Source organism: Pseudophryne corroboree, chromosome 6 (assembly GCF_028390025.1).
Source record: "Pseudophryne corroboree isolate aPseCor3 chromosome 6, aPseCor3.hap2, whole genome shotgun sequence".
Taxonomy (NCBI): domain Eukaryota; kingdom Metazoa; phylum Chordata; class Amphibia; order Anura; family Myobatrachidae; genus Pseudophryne; species Pseudophryne corroboree.
The window spans coordinates 784,135,271-784,155,318 of record NC_086449.1 but is presented as its reverse complement, the minus strand read 5'-3'; the positions used below and the strand labels follow the sequence as shown (position 1 = coordinate 784,155,318).

At 43.7% G+C, this 20,048-nt stretch overlaps 1 protein-coding gene across 2 annotated transcripts in view; it reads left to right on the top strand.

Moving 5' to 3' along the window:
* GABRA1 (gamma-aminobutyric acid type A receptor subunit alpha1) overlaps positions 1–20,048 on the top strand; it is a 219,358-nt gene that overhangs the window by 116,700 nt on the left and 82,610 nt on the right. For both annotated transcript variants that reach the window (XM_063928756.1, XM_063928755.1), the window contains exons 6-7: positions 753–835; positions 11,811–11,954. In XM_063928756.1, coding sequence (XP_063784826.1) covers positions 753–835; positions 11,811–11,954 — 227 coding nt within the window. The remainder of the gene's footprint in view (positions 1–752; positions 836–11,810; positions 11,955–20,048) is intronic.

Sequence of the window (20,048 nt, the reverse complement as noted above, 5' to 3'; positions counted from 1 at the left end):
GAGAAATGGGTTGAACATGAATTTAACCCTGCTCGCTACCAGGGTTGAAAAACCGGGTTGCTCGACCTTGTATTATTCCCCTGGCACCTTTTAGACAGCACATGAACATGGGTTATGTGCTCTCATGTACCAATAACCTGTGTTCATAGCTAGCGTCTGAAAGAAGTATAAGATTTAAGGAAAAAAAACCACACCCTTTCACCATCTGGCCACCCCCCCCAAAGTATTACCCAGGCCCGCCTACTTCCAACTGGTCCTTCACCACTAAACACTGCCAAGTTCAAACTCTCTACTAATCTCTTCTTATCGTTGCTTCTCTGTTAACAGTTGTTTAGTAAACTTTCCATAACCACCACTGCAAAAACGAGGGCTGAGAGACAGTGGTCAAAGCTATTTCTTAATTAGGGGAAAGTTACTATACAAATGTACTATACAGGATATTTCTAATATTGACTACTTATTCTGGGGAAAATGTATCAGAGCTTGAAGAGAGATAAAGTAGAGAGACTGATAAAGTGGCAACCAATAAGATCCTTTCATTTTTTCAAACACAGCCTCTAAAATAAAAAGGGGTTGATTAGTTGCTGCTTTATCTCTCTCCACTTTATCTCTCTCCGATGTTTGATACATCTCTCCCTGTCATTTAGCAAAATATACTGTAAGCTAGGATGAGTGCTATATTAAGTGTTAATAGGTATCACTACATATAACTAGAAGCGTATGTACTGAGCAAACACTACTTTGTTTTTCAGACTGACGGTGAGGGCTGAATGTCCCATGCACTTAGAGGACTTCCCTATGGATGCTCATGCATGCCCTTTGAAATTTGGAAGCTGTAAGTATATAAATAATGCATTATACAGAGTTCACATGAAGACATGAAATCATATACAAGCATACTGCTCTTTTGTGTAATAAAAAAATATACTTATTCGTCCAATTCATAAATCAACATACAGCATATGTCAGCTGACTTCTACCCCTATTACACCAAATTTATAACCCGAGTTATTGCAGGCACAAATCTGGGTCGAAGTTTGGTGGGAAAGGGTCAGATCAAAATGACCCAGGTCACATTACCTGGGAATCCATCCCTGGTAGCTACCAGAGTGGAACCCGTATCCAACCCAGGTAGCCTGCCTGTGTAAACGGTGTGACCCGGGTCATTGGACCAGGGTCAAGCAGATGGAGAGCTGAATCACTGGTGCTTTGACATGATATCATTGTTAAGCGCCAGCAGAGTAAAGACCCAATAAATCGGGTCCAGCCATCGGTGTGAATGAGTTTTCAACCCACCGTGATACAGCTTGAAACCATGTTCCATTACCCAGGTAGGACACAGGTTTTTAATGGAAAAGGGACATTACACAGGATGCGGTCATGTAGCCACCGCTCGGGATCCCGTTGGTCACCATACCGATGCCGAGATCCAGAGCGATCAAACACCCGACAGTCAGCATGCCGACTCAGGTAATATTCCCACTCTTGGGTGTCCATGACAAACATAGAGTAGGAATAGAATCTGTGGCGAGTGCAGCGAGTGACAGAACCCATTGCATGGTGACTGCAGCGAACCTGCGAGGGGCTCTGTTGCGCTTCCCCCCACCCAGCAGCATTCTGCGGTCGGGATCCCGGGGTTGGTATGCTGACCTCTGGGTTCCCGTGCTCCTGTCTCCCAGCCCCAACCCAATTACACACTATGCAGAGGGACTTATACTTTCCTTGTTTCAACCCTTTTTTTTGTGGCAGACAATTTAAAATAAATGGGTCAAGATCCACAATTTTGGCTTGAAACGTACAATTTTTGCTTTCAAAAATAAAAAAAAGCTCTGCTTAGTTTCAATGATGGCTTGTATTACTTGCAAGAAAAAAGACCTGGGAACCGTCGTTATTACACGTGGCACTTTTACTGTATATGCTTGAAGCTTTGATTACATTTAGCAGAATGTACTTAGAAATGTGCTGATCTACGTAAGTACAACTGGAATATGAAAAATACATCCCATGAAATGTATATGATGCTGACTTCAGACTGCTATAAAACCAAGTCCTTTTTGGTGAAGAATTGGCTAAAATTCATCCGGTAAGGGTGATCTCATGCACCCCTCGACATGACAGCAATAGCTACGCAAAGTCAATCAAGCCTAATTTGTCTCCACATGACCAGCTGCACTGACATAACAAGCTGGAAGATAGTTACACACCTCTGTGAACTGCAAAAATGAAATGTCATGTATTCAGCTGTATGAAATAAATGGTTTCTCAGGCACTGTGAGCTTCATATGGTACTTGTAAAATTAATTTACAAATAGAGTAAGGGGTCTATGTACTAAGCCTTGGAAGGAGATAAAGTGGACGGAGATAAAGTATCAGCCAATCAGCTGCTAACTGCCATTCTACAGGCTGGGTTTGAAAAATGACAATTAGGAGCTGATTGGCTGGTACTTTATCTACATCCTCTTTATCTCTATCCAAGGCTTAATAAATAGACCCCTAACTTACATGTTCATACAGGAGAGGTGAAACTAAAGAGGGTCTGTTTTTAATATAATGACCTTCAACTCATGGCATGAATCAGATAGCCTTATTCAGTGGTGGATGCTAACTGAATGCTTTGCTGATGTTTGTGTAGCTGCACCATTATTTGCTACTGCATATTCGCAAGTTATGCCTCTTTCACGACGCAATCCCAGGTCTATCCCAGGTCCCTGAACTTGGATTTCAAGCCTTGTCACAGTGGCTTGAAACCAGTTTACACTGCAGGTTGGCCTAAGCTATTGCCGGTGCTTCTCTTCTGCCGGTGCTTGGAGATGACATCATCTCCAAGAGCCTGAACAGATGGCATCATCTCTAAGAGCCTGGACAGATGACATCATCTCCAAGAGCCTGGACAGATGACATCATCTCAAAGAGCCTGGACTGCCATTCTCTCTATGCAGTGAACGGGACCTGGGTCGGTCGATTCCAGTTACCCATTCTCATTACCCCGTAACCCAGAGATAACACCATCTCTAAGTGCCTGTACCGCAGCTCTCTCCTAGCAGTGAGCGGAGCCTCAGGCAGGTGCAAGTATAGATGAAGGATGCAATAGTGCACTCATAGTGGACTGTCTAAAACTACTGGTGGTGCAACTGCATGCAAGGGAGCAACAAAATCGTTTTTCACTCTCCGACGTTCAAGGAGAAAGCTGAAACTGCATTTGCATATTATCATGCCCGTGACTCAGCCAACGGGCACTAAAGCAGACACTGCGGCTTCCAACTCTGAATCAGGTCCAGAGTCTCAAGCCATGTTGCCCAAATTCCGTACACTGTGAGTGAATGAAATTCTGGGGACATACTGTATCCGCCCATATTCTGAGCAGCACCGATTTCTGCAAGTGCACCACCACTAGCCCTTTGTTTTTTAGCGCAGCCACCAGCACTATTCTCAGAACTTACAGCTGTCCCATGCTGAGTTCAAGAGATGTAACTGAAATAGGCGTCACCTCGGCATACGCACAACTCTGGATACATGCCTATGATGTGCTCACGAGATGGTTCTATTACATGATGACGCCTATTAATGCCACCTGCGTCACTTGGATATACGCAGAGACCCATATTGTCACTGTGGCATTTAAAATGAACACTATTAGCAGCCATATTCGAACTTGGAAAAACAGGCTCAAAATATCCAATGTCTTCTCTATGGCCTTCAGTAGGTGGGTGTTGTGGCCAGAGGGACAGTCTTTCTATTCTCTAAGTAACCTTGTAATTCCTGCAAAGATTTATTTTAATTAGACATCTTCATGCCTGAATAAGAATACCTCAGGAAAACACACAGAGACCAAGCAGGGGAAATGCTCCGTATCTTTTTACCACTGTTGCAAGCAATAGACTTTACACTGAGAAGCGTTTATTTCCTTGCATGATACAGTAGGAAGACATCAGTTGGAGGTCAGTTTCTTGAAGACAGACCCTCATTAGCATCACACCTCTGCACATCTACGCATTATAATATAGCCTCTTTTACGTCCTTACTTATATGTCACCTCTATTATCTTATTAATTACACAATATGCCTGACTCTTCCTTGTACTGTATGTAACTTTGACCCTCTTTTTTATGTTCCCATTCACAAGGAACATTTATTGTAACACGTCTTTTCACACTCTTTTCCATGAGTTTTTTTTAGAACTGGTGGTGTTGCCCATAGCAACCAATCAGAGTATATCTCTAGAAGCAGCTAGATAAATGTCAAGTAGAATCTTATTGGTTGCTAAGAGTAACATTGCCAGTTCCAAAAAAAACTCCCACCTTAGTAAATTTACCCCTAGAGGAGAGTCTTATTGTAGATGGGAAGGCATTACACAGAGTGAGTAATGAGTGTGGATGAGAAACATAGATCTTGTGAAGAGCGAAGAGGTCAGGTTGGGAGATATTTTGAGATACGCTGAGAGATGAATGTTGGTGTAGTTTGCTTAATGTCTTTATGTGTGAGTAAAAGTATTTTATATTGAATATGGTAGTAACCAATAGAGGGACTGACATAGTGGATCTGCAGACGATGAAGGTCTAGCGAGGAAGATTATACTCACAGCTGCATTCAGAATGGATTGTAGTGGTAAGAGTCTCTTTTTGGTAAGACCAGTAAGAAGTGTCTTGTGTAAGATATGGTTGTATTTTGGATATGTTTTGTAGATGCGTGTAGCATAATTGAATGTGAGGAACACAGGACAGTTCAGAGCCAAGGATGACACCTAGGGAGCGAGGTTGTTGGGTAGGATTGATTGTCTTTCATGGATCAAATTTGTATAGGCAGTTTTCTTCCTCTCTCTATTTAATGCTGTGTACTCACCTGTTACAATATACAGTGGGAGATTTATCAAGCCTTGGAGAGAGATAAAGTGGAGTAGTTGACCAAAGCAACCAACCAACCAACCAACCAACCAACCAACCAGTTTCTAACTGTTATTTCAAAGATTTTGCTAGATAAATGACAGAAGCCTCTCCAAGGCTTGATACATCACCCCCTATATATGTTAGTCGATTGACAGCAAATACCCCTTAAGCAGGGCCTGTGCTAGGTTTCTAGACACCCTAGGCAAAGCTACAAAATACCGCCCCTGCTCCCCCAAATATCTTCCCACCCCACGCCCAGTCACTCACATACATAATTGACTACTTTTAATATTATTATATTCATTTTTAGATTTATGAACAATATAAATATATGCCCGACCACCATGTACTGTAAACTAAGAGCATTTTAGTGACCACCAGACAACACAAAGAGCATATAAGTTAATGCAAGACAATAAGGTGTCAATTTAAGTGAACACAAGACATTACGGAGAGCATTACTTTGACCACCAGAGAACACTGACTGCCTTTTAGTGACTGTCCCACAATACTAAGAGCATTTTTGTGACTACTGCACAATAAGGAGATAATTTTTAGGACCACCAGGCATATGAAGAGAATTTCAGTGACTGTCAGATAATAAGACTATTACTGTGACTGCCATACAATATTAACAGCATTTAAGTGTCTGTACCACAATACTAAGGGGGATATTTACTAAGCAGTGATAAGAGCGGAGAAGTGAGCCAGTGGCAGCTCTGTATAATTCTATAGTATGCAAATTATAGATGTTACTTCAGTGCTGATTGGTTGACATGGGCAACTTCTCCACTGGCTCCCTTCTCCGCTCTTATCAGTGCTTAGTAAATGTCCCCCTAAGAGCGTTATTTTGTCCACCAGGCAATACGGAGAGCATTTTTATAACCGGCAGACAATACGGAGAGCATTTTTATGACCGCCAGACAGTACGGAGAGCATTTTTATGACAGCCAGACAATACGGAGAGCATTTTTATGACCGCCAGACAGTACAGAGAGCATTTTTATGACAGCCAGACAACTCGGAGAGCATTTTTTGACAGCCAGACAATATGGAGAGCATTTTTATGACCGCCAGACAATACGGAGAGCATTTTTATAACCGCCAGACAATACGGAGAGCATTTTTATGACCACCATATAATACAGGGAACATTTTTGTGATCCTCAAACATCTTATCTCATCATTAAATAACGTTCCTAAAATGTAATTCGCTTCTTCAGCAACAACCTCATTCAACATAATTCGCCAATAATAATTAACTCCCTCATACCCACCATACCCCTACATTATTAATTACATTTATATTCCATAATATGCTCAATCTGCTCTATGTAATCTAAACTACCAATTCCTAACCTCAATAAAAATATTAAGCCAACCATACAGGAATAACCCATTACACTATAATAAAACCTACACAGCTTACCCCTAATACGTATTAATAGCCATATCATCTCTCCCCTGCGTCTCTCTACTACATCATCTCCCCACTGCATCTCTCTACCGTGTCATCTCCCCACTGCATCTCTCTACCACGTCATCTACCCACTGCGTCTCTCTACCACGTCATCTCCCCACTGCATCTCTCTACCATGTCATCTACCCACTGCGTCTCTCTACCACATCATCTCCCCACTGCGTCTCTCTACCACATCATCTCTCCCCTGCGTCTCTCTACCACATCATCTCCCCACTGCGTCTCTCTATCACGTCATCTAACCACTGCGTCTCTCTACCATGTCATCTCCCCACTGCGTCTCTCTACCACATCATCTCCCGACTGCGTCTCTCTACCACATCATCTCTCCCCTGCGTCTCTCTACTACATCATCTCCCCACTGCATCTCTCTACCATGTCATCTACCCACTGCGTCTCTCTACCACGTCATCTCCCCACTGCGTCTCTCTACTACATCATCTCCCCACTGCGTCTCTCTACCACGTCATCTCCCCACTGCGTCTCTCTACCACATCATCTCCCCACTGCGTCTCTCTACCACGTCATCTCCCCACTGCATCTCTCTACCATGTCATCTACCCACTGCGTCTCTCTACCACATCATCTCCCCACTGCGTCTCTCTACCACGTCATCTCCCCACTGCATCTCTCTACCATGTCATCTACCCACTGCGTCTCTCTACCACGTCATCTCCCCACTGCGTCTCTCTACCACATCATCTCCCCACTGCGTCTCTTTACCACATCATCTCTCCCCTGCGTCTCTCTACCACATCATCTCCCCACTGCGTCTCTCTACCACATCATCTCCCCACTGCGTCTCTCTACCACATCATCTCTCCCCTGCGTCTCTCTACTACATCATCTCCCCACTGCATCTCTCTACCATGTCATCTACCCACTGCGTCTCTCTACCACGTCATCTCCCCACTGCGTCTCACTACCACATCATCTCCCCACTGCGTCTCTCTACCACGTCATCTCCCCACTGCATCTCTCTACCACATCATTTCCCCACTGCGTCTCTCTACCACGTAATCTCTCCCCTGCGTCTCTCTACCACATCATCTCCCCACTGCGTCTCTCTACCACATCATCTCTCCCCTGAGTCTCTCTACTACATCATCTCCCCACTGCATCTCTCTACCATGTCATCTACCCACTGCGTCTCTCTACCACGTCATCTCCCCACTGCGTCCCTCTACCACATCATCTCCCCACTGCGTCTCTCTACCACGTCATCTCCCCACTGCGTCTCTCTACCACATCATCTCCCCACTGCATCTCTCTACCACGTCATCTACCCACTGCGTCTCTCTACCACATCATCTCCCCACTGCGTCTCTCTACCACATCATCTCCCCACTGCATCTCTCTACCACATCATCTCTCCCCTGCGTCTCTCTACTACATCATCTCCCCACTGCATCTCTCTACCACATCATCTCCCCACTGCGTCTCTCTACCACGTCATCTCCCCACTGCGTCTCTCTACCACATCATCTCCCCACTGCGTCTCTCTACCACGTCATCTCCCCACTGCGTCTCTCTACCACATCATCTCCCCACTGCATCTCTCTACCACGTCATCTACCCACTGCGTCTCTCTACCATGTCATCTCCCCACTGCGTCTCTCTACCACATCATCTCCCCACCGCATCTCTCAGCCACACCATCTGCCCGTGTCTCTCAGCCACACCATCATCTCATCTCCCCCCATGCATCTCTCAGCATCCCCATCTGCCCGTGTCTCTCAGCTACACTATCTCCCCCCTGCATCTCTCAGCCACAGTATGCATGTATATAAGCCAAAATACACAGTAACATAGTAACATAGGGGGTAATTCCAAGTTGATCGCAGCAGGATTTTTGATAGCAACTGGGCAAAACCATGTGCACTGCAGGGGAGGCAGATATAACATGTGCAGAGAGAGTTAGATTTGGGTGGGGTGTGTTCAATTTGCAATCTAATTTGCAGTGTAAAAATAAAGCAGCCAGTATTTACCCTGCACAGAAATAAAATAACCCATTCAAATCTAACTCTCTCTGCACATGTTATGTCTGCCTCCCCTGCAGTGCACATGGTTTTGCCCAGTTGCTATCAATAATCCTGCTGCGATCAACTCAGAATTACCCCCATAGTTCCTACACAGAACATACATAGAATATACCAGCTACACACATAGAACATGCATATAACCAAGAGCAAACAGTAACATGGGTCCCACATAGACCATACATAGCATACACCTGCTGCGCGTGCACACACACGCACACACACACACACACACACACACAGTCCGGGGCTCGCATGGCAAGCTTTGCGAGGATCTAAGGGTCACCATGGCAACCAAACAGCTCCCCAGCGGGCCGCTTACCATCAGATCTGCTGAGCTCTCCCCCTCCACATCCCAGACATCATGTGGACCGGGGGTAGCAGAGTACAGGCGGCACTGCAGGCAGGTACACTGCATTGAGCGCATAGCAGGAGTCCTGGATCCTCTTGCGCAGGGACAGGAAGCGTAACTTCACGACATCAGCATCATGTTCCCACCTGCCCTCCCTGGCTACTCGGAAGAGCTGTAACACCACCGAGCAAATTCCACAGTGTAGTTAAGTTTTATAAACTTGCACTGCTGTTGTGTCAGGAGGGGGGTGGGGGGAATGGATGGGGGGAGCGGGTGACAAGATGTGAGAGGAGCAGGTAACATTGTGGAGTCGGGGGGGGGGGGGGTCAGCCAGTGTCTTCTGACTGCAGAAGACACTGGCTGGCACTATCTCTCTCGTCTCTCCCTGTAACAGCAGCACTGACAGTGACAGCCGCATGCAGGTCACTGTCAGTGCTGCTGCATCTGCTGCTGGCAACAGGTACCATTCGGTGAGTGCCAGTGCTGATCAGATGCGGGAGCCAGTCGCGGGATTGCATTGAGGGGGGGGGCGTGGATAACAAGTTGCAGACGATCGTACGGGGGAGGCGGCACCGGAGCGGTAACACGATGCGGCAGAGGAGTGGACCAGGCCAGTGGGTGACTGCTTCATGTGCCCAAATGCAGGGGAGTTGGGGGGAGGCGGCGCCGGAGTGGTAACACGATGCGGCAGTGGAGCGGACCAGGCCAGCGGGTGACTGCTTCATGTGCCCATATGCAGGTGGGTTGGGGGGTAGGCAGCGCCGGAGCGGTAACACGATGCGGCAGCGGAACGGACCAGGCCAGTGGGTGACTGCTTCATGTGCCCAAAAGCAGAGTGGTTGGGGGGGGACGCCAGAGCGGGCATCATCAAGCGGGAGACCATCGCGTGGGGTGCTGCAGACGGCAGTGATAGCTCATAGTGGTAATGTGGGACCCCGGACTCAGGAGCACACGCGGCAGGCGGTAGCAGCCTGAACATAACACATTCCACTATGCGGGCCAGGCTATCGCTGACGTTAGTGGGCGGCACGGCAGGGTGGCAGAATCAGGGACTCACAAACAGTCAACTCACTCACGTTTGAAGACAGACAGACGTTGTGGGCACCCACGAGCTGCTCCTCTGTCTCTTAAAGAATGGGAGGAGTTTGGCTGGGCTGAGATGGGCAGATTATAAAGAAAGTGTTCTCTTTCATGCACTAAGCGGTGCCGCCCTCCAGTAGTCGCCGCCCATAGGCAGCTGCCTAAAGCTGCCTAGTGGTAGCGCCAGCCCTGCCCTTAAGCAAATGCAACAAAACAAGATTTTATATAGAAATGTTTCTACAAAAAAAAGAAGTGTCCACAGTACACTACAACATGTTTTGTAAAGCTGTTTTTTGTGCCATCGATGAGAAATTTTAAAATGAGATAAACTAAAAGATAAAGTAACAACTAATCAGCTCATAACTGTAATTTTCCAAAACGTCAAGAGATGATTGTTTAGTACTTTTTATCTCTCTACTTTATCTCTCTCTTCAATGCTTGATCATTTTTCCTCCCTCATTGGAACGTTCACATTATTTTATAAACAAGATGGTCTGTTGTCTATTTGCTATAAAAATGCTTATTTTTCTTTGCTTAACTATTTCTATTTATCAATCTCTCTTTTAGAGCCCAATGAAAGTCACACTACAGTAGTTTGTAAACATAGATTGTGGAATAATTTTTTTCCCTAATACTCCTTTCACACTGAAGCCCCAGCTCCAACCCGTGTCCGAACCAGAATATTTAACATGTGTCGGAACCGGGGATTTAGATATACTTACCCCTTTCACACCGCCACCATCATCTCTGCTCACACAGGAGTGCTTGGAGATGACATCATCTCCAAGTGTTACTGAGCCAGCCAATCAGCACCCTTTTAAACAACTGCAGTTCACCTGAGCCTGAACCGGAAATAACCCTTGTTGTGATCCAGGTTGACACTTTCACACCGAGCCAGACCTGGGATGCACCGGCTTGCCCCAGCAATGAACCCGGGTTCTCTATGTGAAAGGGGTATAAATAAACAGATTAAAATGAAAGGTACAGTTAGGTAAACCAATTCCGGGCCTTTTTTTCAATCCCGGGTATCAGGATTAAAAAATGATCAATCCCGGGATTCGCGGGATATCCGGGATTGGGTTGAAGATTTTTAGATTAAAATCTTCGTGCCCCGTCCCCCCTTCCTGGACCTGCCCAGCCCACAGAACTACTCACCATCCTCTGAGAGTGCGGGCAGGTTCACTTGCTGCAGGTGGTGGGCGGCGAGGTGAGGTCCGGGTAGCGCAGAGGGCTGGCGTCAGACTGCGCAGTGTGTCCTCTGATTTCATGTCAGGCTACACAGTGCACACAGAATGGGGCAGGGGAGCCGAAAGGAGGGAGCTGGGCAGCGTCTGAACCTTCTGAGGACGCTCAACGCTGCCTGGCATTGAAAAACAAGGGGGTTTTCTAATCCCAAAATACAGGGATTGATGCCGGCCAATTTTAGGCCTAAATCCCAGGATCCCGCCGATTCCGCTCCTGGGATTGTCCACCTTAGGTACAGTACAGTAGGCCCTTGTCACTGTAGGAAAGAAAATGTCACTATACAGTATCAAATTCTTTCTATTTTTAAAAAGAAGCTATTGATAAAATAATAATTTTATGTGTAGTTTTATATGGCAGTGTTTTGTCCACAGTAAGATGGCTACATGTGCCAATTTCATAGATCCAGACTAAATTGAGAAAAAAATGGCATGCATCAGGTCTAAAACCGAGTTGGCTGATTTCTACTTTAGCACAAGTGTGCAATTATAGTCCTACAAAAATAAGTTTTGCAACTTGTTTCACCTGAGCAACCTTATCTTCCACAGTGTGGTCATTATACAAGCAATGGCGCCGAGAGGGGGGTACTAATTACCTGGGACTAGGTCTGATGGAGGTCCCAGTGGTAGCCTAGTTTCTGCCCCCCCCCCCCCCCTTCACCTGTATACAGGTGTGAACACAATAGAGCATACAGCAAAGTTATAAATAATTACAATATTTTTGTTTAAATATAGATGCTTATACGAGAGCTGAAGTCGTCTACTCCTGGACACGGGAACCTGCGCAGTCTGTTGTCGTTGCCGAAGATGGTTCGCGGTTAAATCAATACGATCTGCTAGGTCAAACGGTGGCATCAGGAATTGTTCAGTCTAGCACAGGTTTGTGAATATCCGCACTGTGCCTTCAGATATTGTACGTTTAACAACCTATAGACTTTTCCTGTCTCAAGTAATAGAATCTCGCTCCAGTGGCTCATGAGTTGCTATGGCAACTAGAAAAAATCTAATGATCAATTATTTTCCAATACTATCATTTTCAGGCTCAGTTAATCCTGGTAATGATGCCCTTTTCAACATCTGTAGCAAAAACAAAAAGGGCAGATTTTAAATAGTAACTGGAGAAGTAGATTTTTGGCCTGTTTAGATTGCCAGAAATAATTGTCATTTGTTTTAAATTGCAATTGTATTGAAGAATGTACATGCTGGTCGGTTTTTGGCATTTCAATTTATATCGGACAGTTAAATTATCCTAAATAATAAAAAGTGAATTTCAGAGACACAAATGAATGTAGCGTGTAAACTAATACAAACAGGGACCCTAGGTTCTATATATCAATGTCATGACCTTGAGTGCGTCACCTTCTATGCCTGCCTCTCCAAGTGCTTGTTAGCTCAAAATGTACAGCGCAAATTTGCATGTAAAGGAAAATGTGTATAATAGTACAAAATAAAGAAACAAAAAACAATGCATAATAACCTTTGCAATTGGAAGATTGCTTATGTATATTTACATGTGATTAATTAGTTTTCTGTTTTGTAAAGGGAAGATAGCTTTGCAATTTTCCCATTTAATAAATATAACATTTGTAATATGTTTCTTTAGAAATAACTTACAGCACCCACACTTGCGTTGTTGTTACCCATAGCTACCAATTAGATTTTAGATTTCATACTGTAAACTGTGCTATAAAAAGTTACAGCTATAATCTATAAGGTTACAGTAAATTTTAACACATTTGATAATTTGATTTAATATACCTGTGTGTTTCTAAGCAGCTATTGTTGGCATTTACATACACCCCTGCAGTGACTTGCCATCCTGCCATTTTACATGCCCACAGATAAGAATTTATTAATGTATGAGAAAGAGTCTGTGGTTTTATAAATATACAGATGGGTCCTCCATTATCTTGGCTGTTTCTGCGCCTAGACGGAGATTTATTCACACCTAGGTGATAGTTTAGGTTGCTGAGTTTATTCACGGACAGGCACGTTGAGGCACGATTACATACTCAGAATGCAATACACATCTCCACCACTGGGTGGCTAATGCTCCACTAATCCAGTACTTTAGTTCGAATTTTAATATACAGTCCTGTACTGCATACTGTACACACAGATGACCAATGGTCAGACGGAGAGAGTAAAAAAAAAAATAGTTTATACGGACGCAAACGAATGTGGTAAAACACTTGTGTATGCAGACGCAACTAGTGTGTGAAAGGAATAATGTAGCTCATTGACTTTAAAGTATGTACAGAAGAACTTAATACCATGTTTTACCATATGAGCGTCCGAGTCCCCTAACGGCATAAACAAACACCAATGGGTAGGAATCGCTGCTTACATTAGTTTTACACATGAACTTGTGTATCTTTCATGCAGTGATGTGGGCAAGCGGTGAAGGCTTCCGCCTCCCAAGCTGAGAGTCCCAGGTTCGATTTTCAAAGTGACAATCTATATTTTTTTCCCCTGACATTCACTGTATTATTTTTTTTTCTTTGTAATCCATTGTAATACATTCAATGGAAGGGTGCACACAGGTTTCACATAAATCAAGGTACATCTGCATCTGATTCCGCTATCTAAAATACACAGCGGTAATGAGAACCCGTAGACATACCAGTAAATATAAATGAGTGTATCCTGACGCAATTAACTGTTCGTGCAACACAGTGCTGTAGATCATCGGCGACAGAGAATCTGTGTTTTACTTTATAAGAAGGGATCACTGTTACTGTACCATTTACACATCTATCAAAGCGACTGCAGTTCTCTGTGTGATTTTCATATACGGTATACTGTAGTATTGTGTTGCACATTTATTGTACCCTGACCTCCCTCCCTGTCTACTGTATGAACTGTGTAGGCTTCCAGGGGGGAAGGGGGATGGGGGTAGGGGAGACGGTGGAATTACTGTGTTTTGCAATATATAAGCGTCCGAGTCCCCTAACAGCATAAACAAACACCAATGGGAAGTAATCGCTCCTTGCACTACTTTTATACATGAACCCACGGGTATTTTAGCTAGGGTATTGTGACACTTCTTCAGCATTGCCCTGTAGCCTGCAAAACCTATGCCGTCACTCGCTCCATAGCTGAGGGCTTCCATGAGGCAAGAAGTCACAGGTGGTAGCCATTTCAATCGAGTCTGCCCTGCTACAGAATTGATGTATACCGTACGGTGTATAGAACCTTATCCTTGTAGCCACTGTGTATTTTACAGTAGATACGCTCCTGCAGCTTTGCCCTGCTTTATGTAAAACTTGTGTGCACTTCTATTGACTGTAAAAGTATAGTGCAGTACGATAGATAAAAAAATAAAAAAATAATAAAGTGTCTGGAAAAAACTAACATGCATTCGCACTTTGGGAATTAAACCCGGGACTCTAAGCATGGGAAGTGGAACACTTCACCACTCGGACACATCGCCGCCCACAGATGAATAAGCACATTGGTTTTGATTATGCCGTAATGGCTACGGGATTAGTACGCTAACATACAATATCCCTAACATCAATAGACCACAATGTACCTGTAACACATTCGTTTGCGCCTGTGTACACTATTGGTTTTATTTGTTGATTTGTCTGCGGTACTTGGACGCTCACATATTCCTAATGTCAATGGACTATACTGTGGCTTTATCATGTTCGTTTGCATCTGTATACACTGTACTACTGTATTTACGTCTGTACACTGTAATATACTGTATGACATACTGTAGCATATTGTAGCGTAATGAGACGCACTAGTAAAGTAGTTCTTACTATGTATTTTGGTATTGTATTTTAATGGAGACCACACGCATGCGTAATGGTGATTTTAAAAAGCAACATCTGGTGGATGATCACAGGTATTACACTTAAAGGTAACGCCAAACGGTCTGTGCACCTCCCTATGACTAGGCACGCCTTCCTATGACTAGGCACACCTCCTTGCACCCAGGCACGCTGCATATGCCGATCGTGACTAACGAGGCTGCAGTTGTTTATATAAACAGCGTGAATCAAATGTCGTAGTACACCCTTTTGTTTCAAAAACTGTGCAGGGATACTCTAGTAATGTATAGGTGAGGTGAGCTATCTTTTAGGCTATGTACCGAACATGGATGCCATCTTGAAATTGGCCATCTTGAATCTAAGTCAGTTTTCCCATTTTCTGCACAGTTTTTGAAACAAAAGGGTGTACTGCGACTGTTGAATCACCCTGTATATATATACACAGTAGATATATCCATGTGTATATATATATATATATATATATATATATATATTGTATATGCTATTCAAAATTTTTGTACATAAACTAAAAGTTTAAGGAATACAGGTTATTTTCAATTGATTTTAAATATGGTGTATATGGTGGACTTTATACATGATACACATTTGTAGTCGATTCTGAAGTTTTACATCACTCGGCGGGCCATTTCCGGTGTGATCACTGCAAAAATCCAGACGAAGCTCTCTTTCATTTGTCTGGCTACGTTAACAAGCATTAATTCCGTTACTGGGTTGAAAACAATCTTCATCACCAACATGAGAGGCCGCTGCACAGCCAACGGGGCCATCTGAATGCTGAGGTCTACAAACATCCAACAAGAACCATTGATGAACTGAAGGCTGCTATATGCCACGAAATGACCAAATCATATTCAAAACCAATTGAAAATGAACTGTATCGCATGCACTTTCATATTACGTACTAACATTTTGAATAACATTTACTGTACCATGCCTTTAATATCTTGGGTTTTCTTGTTTGTTTGTTTTTTTGCCTCACCTTGTATATAAATTCCAACATTTTCTTATGAAATTATTGTAACCTGAGTATCGCTATAAAAAAATATTTGTATAAAGGACAGAGCAGATAAATTCTCCCTTTATTTTTGTTTGCGTAAGCAGCTCTAAATATTTGTGTACAGTAATAGGGGAACTCATTTAAGTAATGGTTTTTCTGTCTATATTGCCTTGGCCTATCAATCAGGGCCCTCAACCAGTGTAAAAGTGCCTTAATATGCCGAAAACCAGAAAATGTAAAATAGTCAATCTATACCACTTTCGGGGCACTTCCCTGGAGAAGAACAGGTGGCACCCATTTGTTTGATCATTATACACTTAGGAGGAGATGTGCAGTATCAAACCTTCTAAAGAAGAACATTGGATACCATAGCAACCAGTCATCTTTAGCTTTCATTTATGTAGTACATATTTGATAAAATTATAGGAAAAATATGGTCCTCCTTAGCAGGACCTCCACCCCTTAATCTATGTCTCATCTCAGAGTTAACCCACAAGTGTATTTTTGTCCACAAGCGTCTCCACTGAAGACTGTGGGGGACATGTATCAAGTCTTGGAGACAGATAAATTGCAGAACTTGCTCATAGAAACCAATCAACTTGTAACTGACATTTTTTTTTTTTACACACCTGTAAATTGACAGTTAGTAGCTGATTGGTTGGTACTTTATCGCAATCCATTTTATCTCTCTTGATAAATCTCCCCCTGTATATCAGCAAAAGAAAAATAGATCAGATTATTTTGAACAATTTACCCCATTAAATCCAATCCTACTGCTCCAGATGCTTTATTTAGCTTGACTATCACCCAGTGGTTGGAAGTTCTGAAATACACGTTTCTTGCCTGTCAATTGCTATTCCTCTCACAGTGCATATCTTGCCTGCTCGACAGACCATGCAGTATTTTCCGGTGTGAGCAGCATTCACATAAAAGTGACTAAGTCAATGGCAGCCACATTTACACCTGACAGATTTGAGATCCTTGGCTTTAACCTGTCATTGGCACATCGGATGAGAATTTGAAAGTGTTTCATCAACAGGAAAAGTGCCGTAGCTTTTTGCTGGCTGGCTGAGGTAGATAAAAGCAGCTATGGAAATATACATTAAATATATCATATGTAGGCTGTATGAAACTTTGGAAACACAGTACAACAAACTACAAAGAAATCTGTAATGCTGCTGGCTATTTCATTCGTTACGGCAAAACGCAAATATGTATGACAAACATTTTCACTGATGGGTAGGGGCTTAATGATGGCCTTACCCCTATGTAGTGTAAAGATTAAATTAAGAGGGGGCGGGGCCATGGTGATATGATTCATAACTTCACCACACCCCTGCACATACCACAAGGACCCGCCCCCTTGAATCCTCATCAGAAGAGATTTCTAAAGTAGGCAAATTATGAGCAAGATGTGTAACGCAGCATTACGCTAAAAATGCAAGTAAGTATGATACGATTAGAAACTCTATTGTACACTTGGGTTTACATGCAATGCACAAACATTAAAAATATACTAGTAAACACATGGGAATCTCCACAGTAAGTATGAACTCTGAGGCCAGGTTGTTGAAGTGCCACATACTGTATATATATTATGTTAATTAGAAATTATATCATGCCGTAGAGTCTGTAGATGTTGTCAGGTAGAGTAGGGATCACAGCAACATCCTGGCGAGCCAACATCAACTCACAATCCTGTTTTTGATTGGCCCTTCACTAAAGTATTAATGTAAAAAACAAATAGTGAAGAGACGATTTGTCTTAACTGTAAAGGGCCCTACACACTTGGGGGTATATTCAATTAGGGTCGGATCCATTCCGACATGCATTTGTCCGAATGGATACGACAATACCTATTCAAATCTCATCTCAATTCGACTTTTAAAAAGTCGAATTGAGATGAGGGACCCATCGGAGGAGAGGGGGGAGGAGCCGCGGGGAGACCAGCAGGGACTGCCGTGGGCAGACGGAGGAGAGCAGTGCTACAGTAGCGTTACAGGAGGATGTCACACAGCCACCCGACCTCATGGCAGTGTCCACCCGGCTCCAGCAAGTGTGACCTAACTTGCTGGAGCCAGGCGGACGCTGCCGTGAGCCGCACGGCTGCGTGACATCCTGCTGCAGCATTGATCTCCCCTGTATGCCCGCGGCTCTCCCCAGTCTCCCTGCGGCTACCCCCCTCTCCTCCTCTGGGTCCCACATCTCAGTCCGACATTTTTTTATGTCGGACTGACATGGTCGGAAACGGGGCCAAATCCTGTGGTTTTGGCCCAGTTTTCGACACAAGCACGTGGATCGGCAGCTATTCCACCAATCCACATGCTTTTCGACAAGTTGAATTCCACGACTTGAATAGGACTGAATAGGTCGAATCACGATTTGACCTTAAAATGTCAAAAACTGTCATCTTTTCGACACCAATTGCATATACCCCTTAGTGACATTGACGGGCGATTTGAACGATCTCATTCAGAACTGAACTATATATAATTCATATCGTTTAGTATGGAGGCACCAATGACGGGTCCCCGCGGTCATTCATCGTTGGTTTTCCATCAATTTTCAATGCAAGCCAATTTGGATGATAATGATCATCATTCAGATCGATCATCGTCCAAATCGCTGACATCGCTAAATGTCCTTAAGCTAAAATAACTTGTCTCATTTTTGTTTTCATTGAGGAAATAGAAGCAAAGATATCATTGGTCACTACTAACTATAACTTTTATAGTTGTCAGTTCAGAACACTACCTTTTACTCCCCCATACCGAACAGGCTCATTTGCAGAAATGTGCCTGCTTGTAGATATATATTCACCACACAGATGGTTACATGTGATAGCTGGCTATGGCAGCCTATCTCCCTAACCACCATACACTGTCTGGTTCTTTGGTTTCAAGGCTCACACTTAAGGGTTGCATATTGTTGTGTTACTGGTGCCATAAGTGGGAATAATGATCTACAAAACAAAAAAATATTGCAGAGTTTGGACTGTTTACAAATGGCCAGAGACATAGGGGAAGATGTACTGTATCTAAGCTTCTAGAGAGGTCAAGGGGAGAAGTTGCCTGTAGCAACCAATAGGTTCTATTTATCATTTATAGAATGCTATTTTGTATCCTTCACAATACAGTATATAGGTAAAATGATTTGCAGCAAGTGTCTCTCAACATAGAGAGCCAAAACAATCACACGATAGCTGATTTAAGGTGGTAACGTCACTATTGAATGAAAGATGGAAGCAAGAGTCTCCAAGTAGCTTGAACAAAAATTCTGCTGCCTTTTATTGGTTTTCTGGTTCAGCCAACAAGGCTTGAAATGAATAAGACTCTCAATGACATTTATTTAGAGTCAGCTAGTGCACAAATGTCTAAATGTATAGATACAAAAGTGGGGTCTTTTTTAAAACTTATTTTGAACTTTTTGTGTATTACAAACAGAGATGGATGGAAATTCAATGCCGATTGCAAGCAGCTTTGACTTTCCATCCGATTTTAAGGAGGAAAATGCATGATATGTCTCAGCAGAAGAGATGCCTGCACGTACTGTAGTTGCGATCCCAGCACTGTGACCGATGTCACAAGCTGGGTTCCAACATTGCGACCATCGATGTTCATAAAGACGGCCAACTGAGCAATCCTCAGTTTCCTCATCTTACTAATGGAGGGGGGTCTGTGAGGCCAGGAAGTCTGCATAATGAAACGAAGATCCTTGGCTCTTCCCCAAAAAATTGGGGTGACACCACCCCGCCCATTTCCAGGAACTCAGGCCTCCCCCCATCTCCCCAAAGATGCTGCTTGTCACTCAGTCAGTGTCAGGAGGGAAATATGGGTGACATCGCACAGCCCATTCAGGGCATGTGTAGAACGGACCTTTCACAGCTGCAGATCATTAATAATCAGAAATTTGTGTTCTGCAGGACTCCTGCATCTATCTCAGAATCAGGCCCAGAGTGCAGCCACAATGTTTGCTACTGCCAGCAAACCCAGGGCCTGATTCATACTTGTATGCTATGCTGATATTTAGGCAGTTGAGTGATAATCAGATGACTGCGCTGACTCCTCGGTCATACTGCACGTGCACCAACGTACCTTAGCAATGCCACTCGCAGTGAGGATTTCTTCATAAAGTGATTCTCAGTCAGGGACTGTTTGTGGAGGGTGGCGGCAA